Source organism: Misgurnus anguillicaudatus, chromosome 17 (genome assembly GCF_027580225.2).
Source record: "Misgurnus anguillicaudatus chromosome 17, ASM2758022v2, whole genome shotgun sequence".
NCBI classification, from domain to species: Eukaryota; Metazoa; Chordata; class Actinopteri; order Cypriniformes; family Cobitidae; genus Misgurnus; species Misgurnus anguillicaudatus.
In genome coordinates, this window is record NC_073353.2 from 19,783,955 (window position 1) to 19,803,012 (window position 19,058).

General features: G+C 37.9%; 2 protein-coding genes across 2 annotated transcripts in view; one reads left to right on the forward strand and one right to left on the reverse strand.

The window, feature by feature from the left end:
* arhgef49 (Rho guanine nucleotide exchange factor 49) overlaps positions 1–14,444 on the reverse strand; it is a 42,577-nt gene extending 28,133 nt beyond the window's left edge. The window contains exons 1-2 of the mRNA XM_073855135.1: positions 14,323–14,444; positions 5,352–5,640 (exon numbers count right to left, since the gene is read on the reverse strand). The gene's annotated coding sequence lies outside the window, so the exon portion shown is untranslated. The remainder of the gene's footprint in view (positions 1–5,351; positions 5,641–14,322) is intronic.
* A 146-nt stretch (positions 14,445–14,590) lies between these two features.
* eaf2 (ELL associated factor 2) lies at positions 14,591–18,958 on the forward strand. Its single transcript, XM_055214665.2, has 6 exons — positions 14,591–14,807; positions 15,239–15,333; positions 15,419–15,555; positions 15,675–15,838; positions 17,654–17,881; positions 17,964–18,958. Exons 1-6 carry the CDS (start codon positions 14,705–14,707, stop codon positions 18,011–18,013), a joined length of 777 nt encoding a protein of 258 aa, XP_055070640.1. The 5' UTR covers positions 14,591–14,704; the 3' UTR covers positions 18,014–18,958.
* Positions 18,959–19,058: the final 100 nt, after the last annotated feature.

The following is a 19,058-nucleotide window of genomic DNA, read 5'->3' on the forward strand; positions in this document are numbered from 1 at the left end:
GTTCATATGAAATAATTTTGACGTATAAGTCGCACCTGACTAGAAGTTCCAGGACCCACATAACTATGAAAAAAGTGCGACCTATAGTCTGGAAAATACGGTATTTTCACACAATTTACTCTTCTCTATACCGCTGTTTTCACTGTCCTAACATCAGGCTGATGTCTTCCTTGTTCTATGAAGTCCCTTCTTCAAAAATACGTAACGAGTTCTGATTGTGTAGCTGATTTAGTGTGTTGTGATTCAACAGCAGCTTAGCTTAGCCAGAGCCGTTTGAGCTTAGCTGGTGACTGACGTATTACTGTGGGCGGAGCTTAGTCAACAACTCTAATATTGACAAAGTCATACATCCGGGAAGTAGAGGGCTGTAGTCCAAACCGGCTGTTCTTTATAGTCCTTGAAAAGCGAATTCTGTTAAAGAAAATATATCACTTTGCTTTGAACTGTGAGCTTTATCATTTTGCGGGTATTATTTATGCTCTAACAGCAACCTTAAACACCAACTAAAGTTTGAAAAATGGGATCATGAAATCTAAACGTGTTTATAGTTGGGGTACCTTTTAAGGTATCCTTTGAAGTGTCATCATGGTATTTGTACATGTTTTCTATCAAGTAAATATAAAGCCGTGCTGTAAATGTAAATAATGAAAAATGGCAGCATCTATAAATCTACCAAAAGCTGTGATGCATTTACAGAATCATTTATTCTAACATTATTTATGAGTATAACTATTGTGATTGATGTTAAACTTAAAGGGGTGTCAATTATTATTTCCATCTTGTTTTATACTCAAATGTAGCAGATAGCATACAGTCATGATTTTCTATCACCTGTAGGCAGCTCTTCTGACTGCTCATGCAGTTTATGTTTTCATTGGCTGGCTATTGACATCAGCAGCTTTGGCAACACTAACAATAACAAAAACAACATGCAGACCTGCTCTGGATTAGAGTGACTTAACACTTATGAGTCTCCAGAGAGCAAAGAAGAAGCTCTATAGATCCGGTGTGAAATACAGTGTGAGGTTAACAGAGAATACTGTACCAAGGACAGAGAGGAATGTGATGGGACAGGAGAGAGAGTGATTGATAGGTGAGAGCAGAAAGCCTGATAAGAGGATTGGAGAGGCAGAACGATGAGAGGTAAAGAGAGAAGAGCAAACAAAAAAAGAGGGTAAGCTGGAGAAACAGAAGAGAAGAGACAATCCCAGGAGCTTCACTGATAAACACAACAGTTCTTGTAATAAGGGAGGATTGCAGTAAATAGAGAGAGAAAGAGAAAGAGAGAGAGACAGAGAGAAAGAGGTACTGATATCTCTCACTTCTCCATCATTTCTGTAGTCTGGACTTGACAACCTTGAAGCAAAGCTGCTATCAGTCCAGACAGCCTTATGAAATACGTACTGGTGTCTAGTGATAATGCCACACCTGGACTAAACTGTTCATGTGTTAGAGGAGTTGTGTCCCTAAATATTACAACTTCAAAACCGGTATCATTTTATTTAGTAAGTTCACGCTGCTCTGTGCAACCAAATTCATGATTGACTAATTTACTAATAATAACAAAAGTATTTTTTTATCAAAGATATCCACAAAACTTTTTGTGTTTGTTACAAGACTCACATGAACCAATAGCGTTTGGTTTTTAAAAATTAAAATTTTTAGCTGAACAATTTCCTAAATTTTATTTTAAATATTCTCTGTATATTGTCTTAAATATATATTGTGTAAATATTGTGAATTTTGTTATTCTTTTCCTCCTATTGTAAAGCATGGTTATGTGAAATTGTGCTCTATGACTTGAAGATGTTGCTTTGATCTTGAAGTTCGATGACCTAATCTAATACATTTGTGCAAAGCAAGAGAGAACATCACAGAGCCAATACACCAATCTATCCAATTAATCATAATACACAATAATACATGTGTCTAGCCTTCCTGTAGCTCTGTAACTGTCAGAGCATTGCTAGCAATGCCAAGGTCATGTGCTAGATTCACAAGGAATACAAATGCATTAAAAAATCGACAGCTTCGCTTTGGATAAAAGCTTCTGACAAATATGTGTAAATGCACGTGAGCTATGGCAAATGAACAGCATTATGCATTAGTATCTTCCAGTTGACCTCAGGAGCTGCCTGTAGCAGTCCGATTTCAACAGCTCCATGTGAGCCGTAATAACCATCCACTGGGACAACATCATAAGAGTCATACAGCCCTATCCTAAAGTGCCCTCCCACGCACAAACACATCATCTCCTTTGTTGCTCTTCATGAATGAAGAAGAGATCAAAGCAGCGGATCTTTCCGTGAAGGTGCGCCAGTCCCCGTCGGAACCAGTTGGCTGGTAATGGGCTTTCATCGGAGGGCGACGAGGTGAGAGCAGAGGAGGACAAACGGGGGGAGAATGGGGGATTAGGAATTAGGAGAGCGGTGGGGACAGGAATTGATTTGCCATCATGTCTGCTCACTGTAGTCTGATGCAGGTACAATACTGGGTATGATAAACACTGGGCATAATAATAATCTCCATTTCAAAGTGGCTCCATTTGAATGCTGAAACTATGGACCACAAATGCAGCACCAGGATGCACGAAAACAGATTAAAAAGGCCTCCATTCAGAAAACCGAGAAAAAAGATTTCTATTAATAAATCAGAAGTAATAAAATAATTTTTTAGTGGATGTGGGTCTACTGCCATTCACAGATGCTTTTCAATGTATTATTCCAAATATTCATCGTGCATAAACAATTGAAGTTCAATGCCATGCCCCACATACTTCACAACATAACTGTCGCCTTCCGTAGATAACAAAACTCTAGCAGTCCACAAACCAGACTTTGTTTTCCAGTAACATGCTTAGCATTCTGTATTAATCCAATAAATCTGACACTTTTTACTACACTTTCTATAGGTATTTCATTTGTGCATTTTACAAATGTATTTGCTATAAAAACTGCTCGAAGTGAGACCCAAGGACAACATTTTTGTGAGTAAAACCTAAACCCACCCCAAATACCAACACTAATCATAATAAACCCTAAAATCTGAAGGAAGTGATAAGTAAAAAAGAATGGCCTAGGAGCAGTTAATCCTGGTTGTAAGCTTAAATGTAAAATAAACTGTAAACTTATTTCTGAAATCTGATTGGTTGATTGAAATGTTGTCACAGGGTCACCATAAAGTTGATCTGAGGACATCAACCACTTGGAAAAATCAGGAGAACCTTTAAAAACTCAAATAAATTTCATATTTTTAATCGATAACATATAGGACCAGACAAATAATTTATAGTACATCTGGTTTTAATGAATTAGTCAATTTTCTTAAAAAAAGCCCAGATAATTTACTCACCACCATGTCATCTAAAATGTTGATGTCTTTCTTTGTTCAGTCGAGAGGAAGTTGTGTTTTTTGCGGAGGGGAGTCCAGGATTTTTCTCATTTTAATGGACCCCAACACTTAACAGTTTTAATGCAGTTTAAAATTGCAAAAAGGGTCTTATCTACCGAACCGATTGTCATTTTTGACAAGAAAAATAAAAAATATGCACTTTTAAACCACAACTTCTCGTCTTTCTCCGGTCCTGTAAAGCGCCAGCGCATTCGACATACAACAACGTCGGAACGGTCCTCTTTCTCCACACTTGTAAACACTGGGGCGTAGTTTCGCAAACATCATCCGTGACCTCTTGACGTCATGACGTATTGCGTGAGGTCGCACTAGCGCATCACAGGACTAGAGATAGACGAGAAGTTGTGGTTTAAAAGTGCATTTTTTAAGACCCTTATGCTTCGTTTGGGATCGTTTAGAGTCTTTTAAAACTCTGTTTAAAAAAATGTTAAGTGTTGAGATAAGTGTTAAGTGTTGGGGTCCATTAAAATGAGAAAAATCCTGGAATGTTTTCCTCAAAAAATATCATTTATTTTCAACTGAACAAAGAAAGACATCAACATTTTGGATTTTGGTGGTGAGTAAATAATCTGGATTTTTTTAAGAAAATTGACTAATCCTTTAAAAAAATAAATGGAATTTTATTCAAAAAGTGAAATCTTCAAGAGCCCGGCTAGGTCAGGTGGCTTTTCTGTGTGGAGTCTGCATGTTCTCCCTGTGTCAGCATGGGTTAACTCTGGGTACTCTGGTTTCCTCCCACAGGCCAAAATCATGCAAGTAAGGTGAATTGGAGATACCAATTGCCCCTGCCTCAACTTGTGTATGGATCAACTGGTTCTCGTCATGAATATAGCCATAGATGCTGGAATGGTGTGAAGCATGAATAAAGAAAGAAATCTTCAAGATAATCAGATGGCCACCCAACAATTCTGCCCCATCTAGTTCCACAAAAGGCGGCGTAATACCCTGATAACGCTTTGCAAAGCAGCAAGTGTCACTTCAATTTATTTTCTAATTTCCTGCATGCTGAGATACTCTATCTGTCTTTTGCCTTCCCTTTGCTGTCTGACTGGATGAAATATTGAGATCTTTCTGCTGTATGGGGAAAATGAACCATATTCATACCATGTGCCACAGACACACTGCAGTGGTCCTGAGCATCCCGGCTTGGCCTCATCTAAAACACTTATGGAGAACACTATGCCCACCCAAACGCACAATAAATCAATGGACCATTTCATTAGAGCAGGCGGCCGCATCTCTAGCGGGCCGGTGCCCTGTGTATTGTTGAGGTACAGGGTGGTGAACTGGATCAGACAAAACCAAGAATGCCGGTGTTGTCACAACGAAACAGCCTGACCCTTTACCTCCCATCGTCACAGTGACACGTCAGGGGGTCAGTGATGCATGAAGACAACTCACAACAGAAAGATCGTGTGACAGTGCAGCGAATACAGTTCTCTTTATCTTACTCTCTCTCTCTCTTTCCCCACAAAGCACATGATCAATGCTCTGCCTCAGATCCATCCTGTGTCATGAGAAGTATGCAAATTATACTGACGCTGTTTACAAATAAAGGCATAAACCAGGGATACTATACAAGAAATTAAGTATATGCTAAAAACATGGTTGCTACACTTTTACTATAATATAATCTATTATTGAATAGAATTTCGTGTAGTTATTGAGCAAATTTTACACACACACAAAAAAAATCCATTTAAGTTAAAGGTGGTAAACACGTAACAGATAAAGCACATATATATTATTAATAAAATTTATCCCAATGGATATATTGGATGACACCCAGCAAAATAAATAAATGATCTTGCATTCCTACATAAATCATCAAACTTAACAAGCACAACATAAGAGTATTTTCAAAATGGCAAAATAATAACACACAAGTCTAAATAATTCCCAAGCTATATCCATATAATTCCCATGTAAAGTTCTCGTACCTTATTCTAATGAAAAAAATCCAGGTAAGAGACGAGAGGCAGCAGCGTGTCAGTAATACGGCAGAGGTCTATCCAGTCTGATGTGATGGCAGCGTGTGAGCTCCTTTAGCTCTCTCAGCTATTGTTACAGACATCAGCTCCACACTGAGCATGCTCCAAACATAGATCCATTCACTGTTGGCATGGGAACCACTCAAGCACAGACCTCACTAAAGGACCTCCCAGATATGCACTCTCTTTCCTCCACCTGTCCTCTCAAGGGGTTTTCCTTGTTTTTGTGTCTGTAACCCTGTGAACCAAAGCAAAGTTAAACAGATGACAATAAATTGGCACCCAACTCGTAAATTTTGAAACTGAGCTAAAATGGGAAGCTGGGGCGGTCCTTTCACGGTCATTGTCTTTAATCTCTTAAATTAATTGAAATGCTATTTTTGTTTAATCCAACTCATAGACACTGATGTAACAATGGCTAAAATGAGTTACACAACACATTTAAAATATCAGCTTAAAAAAAAAACACTGAGAATATCCTTAATAATTCACAACGGAAATGAACCACTGTCTCTATCGGATCGCAGTACGGAATTTTGCAGAATACCCCGGAATTCCCAAGAGGACTTTCAGAGCATATTGACTGTACGGTGTAATTACAGTATGTTGCGTTTGGTGGATGCTGCCGGGCCATATGGAGAAAGAGCCTATACTGACATGAGCTGAGCCTGTCAGAGCTCCTTAGTCTGCTGTAACCTCAGCCATTGAATCTTTTAGGCTCGGGATAGAAAAACAAGAGGGATTTCCTCTTTGCTTCTGCTGTAAGTCAGTGATCCACTGGGATAAAACACAGGAGTTTGTTGGCCGATGCATTTACAGCATCTGATACCAAGCACTCAGGAGGGACTCAATTTACTATAAGCTTTTGTTTCAAGGGATCTAGGATTACACAAGGCAAGGCTCTGAGAAATCTCAAAGGTCAACAATAATGACTTTATTTTACACAGATTAGTACCCTGTAATATGGTACTGAACTGGTTCACAGAACGAAAACCAGAAACTTTTGATGTTTTGTAAGGAACAGAAACAAAACCAGAAACTTTCAGAAAATAAATGTTCTGGAACAAAATCGTTTATTTAAAATAATAGTAACCGATTAATACCGTTATTTTTTTCGTTGTTCAACAAGATTTCTGTGCAATACTTCCGTTGTTGTTGACTCATCAGAGAAACGAGAAGCTTGCCACCAGCAAGTAGCCCACTCAAGCCAAAGTCTCTAATGCTCAATCATAAGAAAATATTGTAGGCTACCAAGTATCTCAAGATGTTTGTTTTTTACTAATTAGAGGTGTAAAGGATCGCAGTTGATCCGTGATCCATACAGATCACGACCCACAGTTCGGCTCACTTGCGATTTGAGGATTAATACGCACATTTAAATAGGGTGAAAGTTGATCATTTGCACGTGTTTCAAAGGCTTGGAAATGTTAACATTTAAGTGATTTTAAACAATTTAACCATAAAAAGGCGCTAAAGTGAGCAATTTTCTGTACGCACATGCGGTTGAATGTGTCCGGTCCATCTCCAGTCAAACGTGATTATCCCTATGCCCTACAAAGATCAAAACTCTTGATGTATAAACTTGAGAGAGAGTTGTGCTACTGTGTCTCATATTGTAGTCCATTAATAAAGCACTGAAAAACAACATAATTTTCATTTTAAGCGCCGTTTGGAATTCGTCCTGCGTCTGTGTGTGTGCGCTCGTGTTTAAGTGCACTCAACAAATGTAGGCATGTCAGAATTACAGTTATGCCGCTTAGTTAACGTAGCCTAGCTTTTTTAATGTTTGATGACAAGACAGAGACTTACGGAAAATTCTTTAGGACATTAAACTTAAATTATTAGACTAATGATCAGCCTACTTATTTGTATGTCCCACAGCTGACATGAAACGTTATTAACCGGTTCGGGAACTTTATTTTTTGTTTGCTTTTGCCAGATACTCGCATAATCTCATGCGTAATCAGTGTTTACCAGTGTTTATAAATGGTTTTGACGCGTGTGCAGCAGGCACTTATTTTGACAAAACACGTGATGCACATGGTTCACATGACACTCATATTTTGAATTTGCGCCCATCGGACGAGCCACCACTTGCCCTTACCCCAATAGAATCTGGACCTTTTTTTGATAGACCTGCCCCACATATACACAACCCAGACAACGACGTCAGCAAGTAGACACGCACCTTACTGCTGATTGGCTACAAGTGTTTTTGTAGTCGGCCCAACTCCCTTTTTCAAAGTGTTTTTTTAGAAATCGTGCACTCCGCCTTTAAGTGAAAGTAACATAAAATATGTTTTGAATATAAAACTGATCCCAAGATGTCTATATGTCAATGTCATAATATGTACCATTTAGATACAGATTTGTATACATTTGGTACCAAAGTGTATCTTTTATGCAATAATATGCAGTATTTGGTACCAATATGTACCCCTGAGGAACTATTATAAACTCTTTAGGAACAAAAAGTGTACTTTTCTAAAAGGGTACCACCAAGGGACAATTTTTTAAGATGCGTTTAACATTTATAGCAGACCACAGTTGCAGAAGGATCAAAACCTTGTGTCCCAGTGGTTCACTTGTGGTTGGTTTAATACACTACACTACACCCAGTAAATGTTTAATGCATTAGCTTGAATGCTTCTCCAGAGAGCTGTATTTATATTGTCTATTTATGAAAAGCACCATAAAAACAATGCCATAAGTGACAACTCACAAATGACATTGAAATATTGACTGTATGACTTTATAGTACTGCTAACAATTTTACAGTATAACATACATCTATTTACAGTAACTGACAAGTAAACTAAATGGATTAAATGGGTTTATATACAAAACCATGTATCATAGAGATTAATGGGCCTCAGGTCCTAGAGAATGTGTAATGCTGGTGACCATGATACTAAAGACGGTGAGCGTCCACAAAACCGTGGCCGTCACTGTGCCCAAAGACTCTGCCATTCCTAATTTATGAGGGCTCTACCACAGCCTCAATAATTCATATACACAGCTCACACAGTGATCACTGAAGCACGGACTGCCTTTCACACAACATCACAAAAACTAATAAATGAGCCCAGTTTTCTTTCAAAGAGGTTCGCCTCTCCATCATAACACTATTTTTGTGCCGCAGGAACTATATTTAGGACCTCATGTGAATCAGCAATTTACTAAAAATGCATGAGCCACTTTAACATAAAATCTTAATTTTTGACACTGCTGTTCCTCAACTCATTATTTGCGGAGGAATAATCAAAAGTAATATATAAGTTTACAGCAGGTACAGCTTTTTGAAGGGACGCGAATATGTGTTTGGCGCGTCATGTAAACTTATGTGCATAGATATGTACACTATAGATGTCGCCTTGGCTACAGCAGTTCATTGGACCGAATGCTTCAAATAGAGCCGCCATCTTGAAACAGGGGAACCCCGCATCAGCGTCATTGTAGGCAATAGTGTAACGGAAATAAAATCACCATAAATCGTCATGAACGCGAGTCCAGAAAAAAATTTAAGTTTTGATTTTATGAAAATCTATTTTTTCTAACTATAATGCATAGTGCTAGTAGACCTAACATGCATACGCAGCACAAAAGTATGGCATTGTCCATTAAAGGTTCAGTGTGTAATTTTTAGAAAGATCTCTTGACAGAAATGCAAAATAATATATAAAACTATATTATCAGGGGTGTAAAAAGACCTTTTACTGTTATGTTTTTATTACCTTAGAATGAGACGTTTTTATCTACATACACCGAGGGTCCCCTTACTTGGAATCATTTTGTGATGCCATGTTTCTACAGAAGCCCTTAACGGACAAACTTTTTTACTAAGTTGTCTCCAACGATGACATGTTTTTTCAGTGGCGGCTACTATAGCTACTCTATGCGTTTCAAAAGCAAGGGGTGAGCAGTGGACTGAGCTGTTGGTTGCAAATCGCAACGTAACCACTGGATGCCGCTAAAATTTACACACTGCACCTTTAATTCGAAGTACAGGCGGAGATAGCAGCGTTACCTAGCTACTTCCTATGACAAGACCCCTGTTCCAAGAAGGCGGCGGTTTTGACGCATGCTTAGAACCCCAAGGTGACATCTAGTGTATATATCAATGACTTATGTGCATCACACGTGATGTCAAAATACGACCCTGCTGCAGACGCTTCGAAAGGGTTTATGATTAAAGAGACACTCGCGTTTGCCAGATACTCACTTAATCTCAAGAGTTTAGTGTCTTGTGAGTATTTCATAATAGTGAGCTATTATCATAAACCCTTTCGACGCGTGTGCAGCAGGCACATATTTTGACCAGACACATAATGCATATGGTTGACATGATGCAACAAACACATAGTTTGACATGATGAGCACCACACGACACTCCGAATACACATTTTTTGTTTCCAACCCCTCGGAAGAGAAATCATCGTCCACCACTGCCTGGTGTACTGTAGGATAATGCTCCATAATCTATATTTGGCACCATGACATGCTATTGTGGGTACAATTGATTGTTCCATAAACTCAGTGTTCACAAAACACACCGACACAAATACAGACAAAGCCCCCTGTCGAAAACACACTGACACGCATACTGGATGTCCACCAACTAAACAAAGACACTGTTTTGGATGGGATGTGCATAATGTATCAGATGTGTGTCACCTCTAGGCTATGCTGCTCTTGTATGCAGCGCTATGCTCATATAGATGCATACATTACTGAGGTAGTCACTGATTCTGGCATCACTGAGCCGGGGATACAGGCTGGGAACTGTGCCACATTCCTAAAACAAGTCATGAGTGAAGACTGCAAACGTGTACAGTTGGATTCTATTGTCATTAGTGCATGGGACCATGTCTGTCTACACTCCCTTGATATTGACTCATCTGTTTGATTAAAATAAAGCTGCTATATCTCCTATAAATACAAATGAATCCAGTAGACTTTTACATGTGTTCAGAGTGTGAATGGAAAGTTTGATTAGTCCACTTATGAGTGAGACAACTTAAAGGCATGTTATGTTAATACTTATATAACCATAACTAACCTATATTTTCACTTAGTCAGATTCATACAGATCTCACTGTTGGTTAACAGTCTCTCATTAAATACTGATGAGGTAGAAATAAAGTCAAACTACAGTACATTGAATTAAAATCAGATTTGTTCACATGATCTTGCTGAAAGTTTCTTATCGAAACACATCGACTTTAGTTAGTTTATCCTTTTCTGAACGATTAAGTTCACAGCGGCAGAGGTCTTCAGAAAACATACATTAGTGGGACTAGCAGGACATCATAAACATTTGTGGATGTAACAACCACCCAGAACACCATGATAACCACATACCAACTCTCTATAGCAATTGCATAACACCTATAACATCTTAGCATTGCGACAGTGTTAAGCAACTGAAAACGGTAAGTTTAGAAGTAGCATAGAGTTTCATTCTTGCTTTTATCAAATCAAATTGTATGTTTATGTATGATTTACAGGGAGTTAACACGATTACAAGATTATATGTACAAATAAGAAAACATATATAAATAGCACGTTCCGTTAATTGTCAAAACAATTAAATTATCATATTAATTATTAAACAGATTTCTTTAGTAACTAAAACTGTATGTGTACAGCCTATTCTCAGTCAAATAAAATTAGCATACTTGTTTGGGAAAGCTGCATGGTCTGCACACAAAACTCTTTAATGTTTTCTAATATAACTAATATACTCTAACCTAAAGGATCATTAGGAAAACCATATACTAATACTGTGTTTGACCCCCTTTCACCTTCAGAACTGCCTAAATTCTACGTGACATTGATTCAACAAGGTGTTGAAAGCATTTTTTAGAAATGTTGGCCCATATTCATATGATAGCATCTTGTAGTTGATGGAGATTTGTGGGATACACAACCAGGGCACGAAGCTCCCGTTCCACCACATCCCAAAGATGCTCTATTGGGTTGAGATCTGGTGACTGTGAAGGCCATTTTAGTACAGTGAACTCATTGTCATGTTCAAGAACACAATTTGAAATGATTCAAGCATGGTGACATTGTGCATTATCCTGCTGCAAGAAGCCATCAGAGGATGAGTACATGGTGGTCATAAAGGGATGGACATGGTCAGAAACAATGCTCAGGTAGGCTGTGGCATTGAAACGATGACCAATTGGCACTAAGGGGGCTAAAGTGTGCCAAGAAAACATCACGCACACCATTACACCACTGCATTGATGGATCCATGTTCTCATTCTGTTTACACCAAATTCTGACTCTACCATCTGAATGTCTCAAAAGAAATCGAGACTCATCAGACCAGTCAACATTTTTCCAGTCTTCAACTGTCCAATTTTGGTGAGCTTGTGCAAATTGTAGCCTCTTTTCCCTATTTGTAGTGAAGATGAGTGGTACCCGGTGGGGTCTATTGCTGTTGTAGCCCATGTTGTGGCTTCACAAATGCTTTGCTGCATACCTCGGTTGTAAAGAGTGATTATTTCAGTCAAAGTTGCTCTACTATCAGCTTGAATCAGTCGGCACATTCTCCTCTGACCTCTAGCATCAACAAAGGCATTTTCGCCCACAGGACTGCCGCATACTGGATGTTTTTCCCTTTTCACATCATTCTTTGTAAACCCTAGAAATGGTTGTACGTGAAAATCCCAGTAACTGAGCAGATTGTGAAATACTCAGACCGGCCCGTCTGGCACCAACAACCATGCCACGCTCAAAATTGCTTAAATCAACTTAAATCATCTTTCCCATTCTGCCATTCAGTTGGAGTTCAGGAGATTGTCTTGACCACACCCCTAATTGCATTGAAGCAACTGCCATGTGATTAGATAATTGCATTAATGAGAAATTGAACAGGTGTTCCTAATAATCCTTAAGGTAAGTGTATTGTAGTGAATTAATTACATTTTCTCCCTTAAAGACTACCTTAAAAACCATACCTTTAAATATAAATATTTGTTTACATTTATACATTTTGTTTGTAGATTTTAAAGTAGTATCATTTATGTTTCAAGCTCTTAGCTGTTAATAATGTCATGGTTAACAGTCATTCAGACATTTATCAAGAAAATGTCTTTACCTTGGTTTTTACAGGTTGGGTCACAAATGGTTCCCTTTATATTCAGGAAGTGGTCATATTCGGTCAGAATGGTCCTTATCTTAATTTTACTGTACACTGTCATGTTTGAGAGCAAAACAAAGAGTGAATTAGGTCAGGTGTTAATATTCAAAATCAACCTTATGTAAAACAGGAGGAAGAGCTCATTGGCATCAGTATTTGCACAACAGAAGGGGTCTTAATAAGTCCCTTTCAACACATATTACGCACCGGCACTATTATGATGCAGAATATTAAGTGCATTTGCTGCTGGGTGCAATGGGGATGAGGCCATTTTATCCTCAGGAAATATTTTTTTCAAGCACACAAAATTGCACATTGAATGCATTGCCAGCTCATTGATGGCTTTAGTTTATTCAAAACACACAGGAAGAAAACACATCCTTGATCCAAGAGATCTAGGTGCTATTGAAAACCAATAACAAAACTCTAACACTTGTCTAAAGGGAGTGCAGTGCATCAGAATGAATGAGTCATATGTACCTACACAGACAGCTGTTTCTGCCTCTGGCCAGCAGTTTAGGACGGATATTATGGCAAAATTAAGTTTCCCCCAACCCTAATCTCACTCTATAAGTCTATAAGCTCTGTCCTTTACTTGAAATAATCAGTGATTCAACACAGCTGCACATTAAACAATCCTTAAAAGGGGATGCATCATGCAGCAAACGAGCGATGACATGATCTGCAATGTATATTTTTGGATTCTGTGACGTGAAATATAAGCCGCAATATAATTATACTGCAAAACAACTGACTTCATGGTCAGTGGTCTCTTTGAAATGAGAGAGCTCTAGTCTGGAACAGTTTTGCCTGGAGGGTCAGTCCTGCCTTGATGGACACAGAGATGGCGCACAGCTCTACCTTACTACTGTACAATAGAGCTCTAGCTGCTGTGCACACACCTATCTATCTATAATGGAATAATGCAAATTGAATACCTCTATGTACTCCATATCCTAGACTTTGTTGATAATATAATTTGGAATCAATGGCGTAACTTACTACTTATTACATTATTCAAATAAGGGAAAAATTTTTGAATAACTTTGTAACTTCATGTACTCCATTCTAAACTATATTTAAAAACTGACAGGCTTTTGTTGGTCTTTGCTTTTCTGTGTTTTCTTTGTTTCTATTTTATGTAAAGCTGCTTTGGAACAATGAACAATTGTGAAAAGCACTGTAAATAAAATTGAATACGCCGTACGTCGTAAAAATGTTTTAGTAATATTTCTGATCGTTCTGTTCCTCGAGATATAACAACGTTCCTTTATCAAGGACAAGGTCAGGCTGATGTTGTTCTTCATGCAGACCTTTCTAAAAAAATTGTGTTACCTTATAGTCAGGTAGTTTCTAATAATTTTAATATTATTAATAATATTATTTAGATTAAACAAGCCAAATAACAGTTAATAGATGTTCAGCTTGCCTGATATAACATTTTAGAGTGTACTGATCAAATGTTAAAACACACCTACAGTATTTTAAGAGATGACACTCACACTTTTGTCACAGTGAGACAAAAACTAAAGTGCTTTTATCACAACTAAGTATTTGATCCACGAACTATTTCCTTGTCAAAAAAGTCATTTGTAGATGTACTCTCCTTGTCCTGAACTAAACAGCGTTGAAAAGTCTTAGGATATATATTTTTTAATATAACTTTTTGTAACACGACCTGCAGAGATTAATTTAACTATTTTACCTGCACTGCACAGAAACATTACCTCCAAGTTTGTCTCTCTCTCTCTCTCTCTTTTCATTTCCTACCTCTAGATTTCTTTCATGTTCGGGAATTGTAAAAGTTGGTTTATAACGATATGACTGTGGTTCAAAATAGCACATACTACAGAATGCGCATGACAAATGCAAACGTTTTTCTTACCCGAAAGTGTCTTTCCTGAACACTAGAGGGCACCCGAGTAGCTGAGTAAATTATCACTTCCGTTAGCCTGGTATTGACTGACAGTTTGTTCAGCCAATTGCAGGAAAATGAAGGTCCAGTGAGGCGTGACCAAGTGCACAACGCAGCCAATGACAGTGTAGGATGCGCACGCAACGGGTCCAGAAGTGAGGTGCCTATTTCTGCCGTAGATGGTATCGAAGTAGAAAGTTGGAAACTGGTAACATATGGTTGAAAATTGTGGTTATAATGAATGGAACAGCATATTCAAACTTTGACAATCAAGAACACGTTCTCAAACTAGGCGAAACTTTTGAGAAACAACCTAAAAGTGCATTCCACACGGTACGATGTAAGTGGGATCTTTTACATTCATATATGGAACGTTACGCTCGATTATTTATTTAATATACAGGTAATATATATTTTTTTTTACAACGTTGCTATTGAAACGGTAAGTTTCTTTCTAACAATATGAACAGGCATATGAGAAGGCAGCTACGTGTTCTTCCCATTGCTGGCGAGATTAGCTTTGTTACGTTGACTGAAAATAAAAAAGTATGTTTGTTTATAATTAGTTAACCTCTTAAACTAGCTCCCTTTTTTCTTAACTTAGCCCACAAACAGAATCTATTATTTAAATTGAGAACTATTCATTTAATGATTTTTCCCCATATGCATACGAATCCCTCTGTTGGTTAGCACTGGTACTACACTACCAATGTTGTATGTCAGCATTGGGACACATGATCAATATGAAATATGTTTTCTTTCTGATAATAGATGATTTTAAACCAGCCTCCATAGACACCTCATGTGAGGGGGACTTGGAAGTGGGAAAAGGAGAGCAAGTTACAATCACACTTCCAAACTTGGAGGTAAGCTTACTAACCATTAACTTTGCATGCAGTTCTGAAATAAACTAAATATTAACATTTTCTACCATCTTTTTCAAATTAACAGGGATCCACAGCTCCTGTTACAGTATTTAAAGGGTCCAAAAGACCTTATATGAAAGAATGTATTCTCATTGTTAACCATGACACAGGAGAGTACCGTCTGGAGAAACTCAGCAGTAACATCGCAGTCAAAAAGACCAGGTTTGTAGCTAGAGCGACGCTTGTGGTTATACCTAAATAATCACAACAAGTTTTCAATGTGGACAGTAAACAGTTGGATTAGCGCTGATTAAGTAAATTGTCATATGTTGTTTTCTCAGGGCTGAGGGAAGCAGTAAGATTCAGTCACGCCTGGAGCAGCAAACAAGCCGGCTTAGTCAGCAGATGAAGTCTGGCAGTGGAAACAAGGCTCCATCCAGCACCAAAAGTTCTCCTCCCAAAGAGAAAATGTCTCCGTCATCGCCCATGGATGATATTGAGCGAGGTACCATGTAATGTCAGAAACTAAAATGGACCTGCAACTTTTAAAATCAACTTTTTATAATCGGCAGCTTGTTAAAGATTTTTTCCCAACTTTTTTTATCCCCCTTAGTTTTATTTATTATTATTTCCAATTATATTTTTTTTCAGAGTTTTCAATACTTAAAGCTCACATAACACACAGTGTTTCTGCATTTCTGATGTTAATCTGGAGTACCTATAGAGTAGTATTACATCCTTTATATCTCCAAAGAGTCTTTAGTTTAATTAGATTTATAAAAGAAAGATTAGCTTTACCGAATCTTTCCGATAACGTACGAAAAAATGGAGTTACTGCCGCGGGAGGAGCGAGTACCACTATACAACACTGTTTAACTTATGATTCACTACATGTTTGTGTCATTTATATAATATGCATTAGGGCTGCAAAAATCGATAATAGAAATAGTCAACAATGAATATCATTGTTGAAGTTGTCGCCAGACATGTTTTTCCGGCCGAGTGAGGCATCTCTCTTCATTACAATCTCTGACGAAGTCGCACATGCGCATTAGTTTCTCTTCTCAGCGATAACATACAGAAATGGCAGCGTCCAACTCAGCAGCTGCGCGTACCAAAACATCTGAAGTTTGGGAGCATTTTAGCCTGGATACGGCGAATAAAAAGATTACCTGCATGGTTTGCAAAGCAGTCTTTGCGTTTCACGGCAGCACCTCAGTCATGCACGAACATTTAAAGAGAAAGCACGTCGGACAGTTGAATGAAACGGAGTTTGACTCGCCTCGGTAAGATTTTAATAACATGGAAGCCAATACGTTTTGTTTTGGATGTACATTGTACATTTTATAAGCGTATTTTCGCTTTAAAAAAAGGATTTAACGTTATGCCTGACAAAAGTATTTTAAATTAAATGCATGCAGTCTGAAGAAGAGAGCAACCATGGAGCCCTTTCTGCAAAAGAAGCAGACGTGCACCCCACAACAGGCGCATGTCCTCACTGAGTATATATAACTCTGTTTTTTTACATTTTCAGAAATCTCGTTTTTTGGTTGTGCATTCAAATTAATATCAATTCAACTGCAGTTGGTTTGTTTTGATTTAAACCTTCAAAACTTAATAAACACAGCATATATATATATATATATATATATATTAGAATAGCTGAAATACATAACTTCGTTTTGGTAAAATCATAGTAGCTGCAATTATTACAAATTTAAAATTTCATTGAAGTACCCCCTTCTTTCTTGTTTACTATCATTTTCCACAGAATTAAAGCAATCTCATGCTAAATTTTAGAAAAAATTAATAATTATTCGATTAGTCCACTAATCGTTTCAATAGTCGGTGACTAGTCGACTATTAAAATAGTCGTTAGTTGCAGCCCTAATATGCATGCGCCTATTTCCAACATAAGACAGAAGTCTTACTTACCGCATGCAACTCATGACCCGGTTGGGACTTTTCAATGAAATCCAGCGCATCAAACACACTAGCAAAACTCCGCTGCTACCCCGGAAAATAAACTATATCCATTGTTTCCATAAGTGCCCATAAAAAGATGTGATGGGTATAGAAACACCTGAAACGTCAACTGGACCCGTAATCGGAAAAAACTTTCAGAAACTTTTACAAACTCTGGCAAAGTGATTCGGCACAGACATTTGTTTTGACACTTTGCCTACTTTTAGCATGAGGAAACAACTCTATAACTGTGTTAATAAGTCAGAATGCATGAAATACCATTGAACCACCCCTTTTAAAGGTATAGCATTAAGCTATATTTTTATGCTCACCCAGCAATTGTGTGTTTTTGCAGAACTCATGGCTGAGGCACGTGTAATGGATCAGATGAGCAGTGGAGACAGCTCCTCAGATTCTCACAGTTCCTCCTCATCCAGCAGCGGAGACAGCTCCAGCAGTGACTCGGAGGATGAGAGTCGTCCTCAGGCAGGTGGAGCCCCCGCCCCTCCTAACAGCACATCTGCCCCTAACGCGTCTCAAAGCCGCACGGAGGAGAGGAGCGGGAATTTCATAAACACTCTCGGTAAGTTTTGGGGACACTGCATGCACCGGGTTGATCTGACCCTCTTCTTCTTTTATCTAATATGCAATGTGTTATATTTCAGAAAATGATCTTCAGCTGAGTGAGTCTGGGAGTGAAAGTGATGATGACTGACCACGATGATGTTAAACAACCTCCCTGAACTGGATTAGATGCTCATGGCTGTTTAGAACTTTGTTGTTTTATCTCAACCCAATTCGCTGTTAACTTTTCAGTTACATTTATTAAGCAGTATTTTCTTTTCTCCAGTTTTTTAATCCGTAATACTTGGTTTATGGTTGGATTAAAAGATGAGGGATTTGCTGTATTAGTAAATTAAGATTAAGTATTTATTTTGTTTAGACTGAAGAATTTGTTTTATAGGGATATTGTCTTATTGCATCCTCAGAGGTTGTAGAAGTATATCTGTTTAGAAAGAGCTTATTATTTAGATGTCTTTGGGTCATCTTAAACTTTTCCTTTTTTTTTACGGCTTGGCATGCTCGAGCCTATATGATTCAGCAACAAAACACAATGTGTCTTAAGGAGCACCAATGCATTAAATAGATCTGCGTTTCTTCAAGGAGCCAAGGTCTCAGATATACATCTCAGATATTTACACATTTTCGACCTGCAATACTTGAATTTGTCTCTCTTATGATTATTTAGAGATAATCATGAAAGAGTTAGTTGATATCTCATTGTGACTGGCGATAAAGGTGTATTTTAATCATCTTTTACATTCTCATTAGGAGAGTGCTAGTAAATCACTGGAAATGCTTAGCCATGAAAGGGGGTTTCTAACATTTGTGTGTACCTATTTTTGATCTGTGCTTGGATTTTTTTAGATGAAAACCCATACAGATAGTAGCCTATGTGTTGTGTATGTCTTAATGTACGCCTCTGGCAGGCCAAAGATAAACATAGGATTTATTGATATTGTTAAACCAACCTTGAGCTCTAACTGCAAAATATGATGTGCCATCCTGTATATTGTATCAGGATTGACAGATTAGGTAAACATAGTTATATTTGATCATTGCAACTATTTAGATCAATAAAGAGATTTGTTTTGCAACAGTTTGGAATTAATTATTGTAGATCATTTGTTTATGCAAAGAAGGATATAAGCTGAAAAATAATGCGTTTTTTTATATTAACTATAGTGATTTATTAAGCA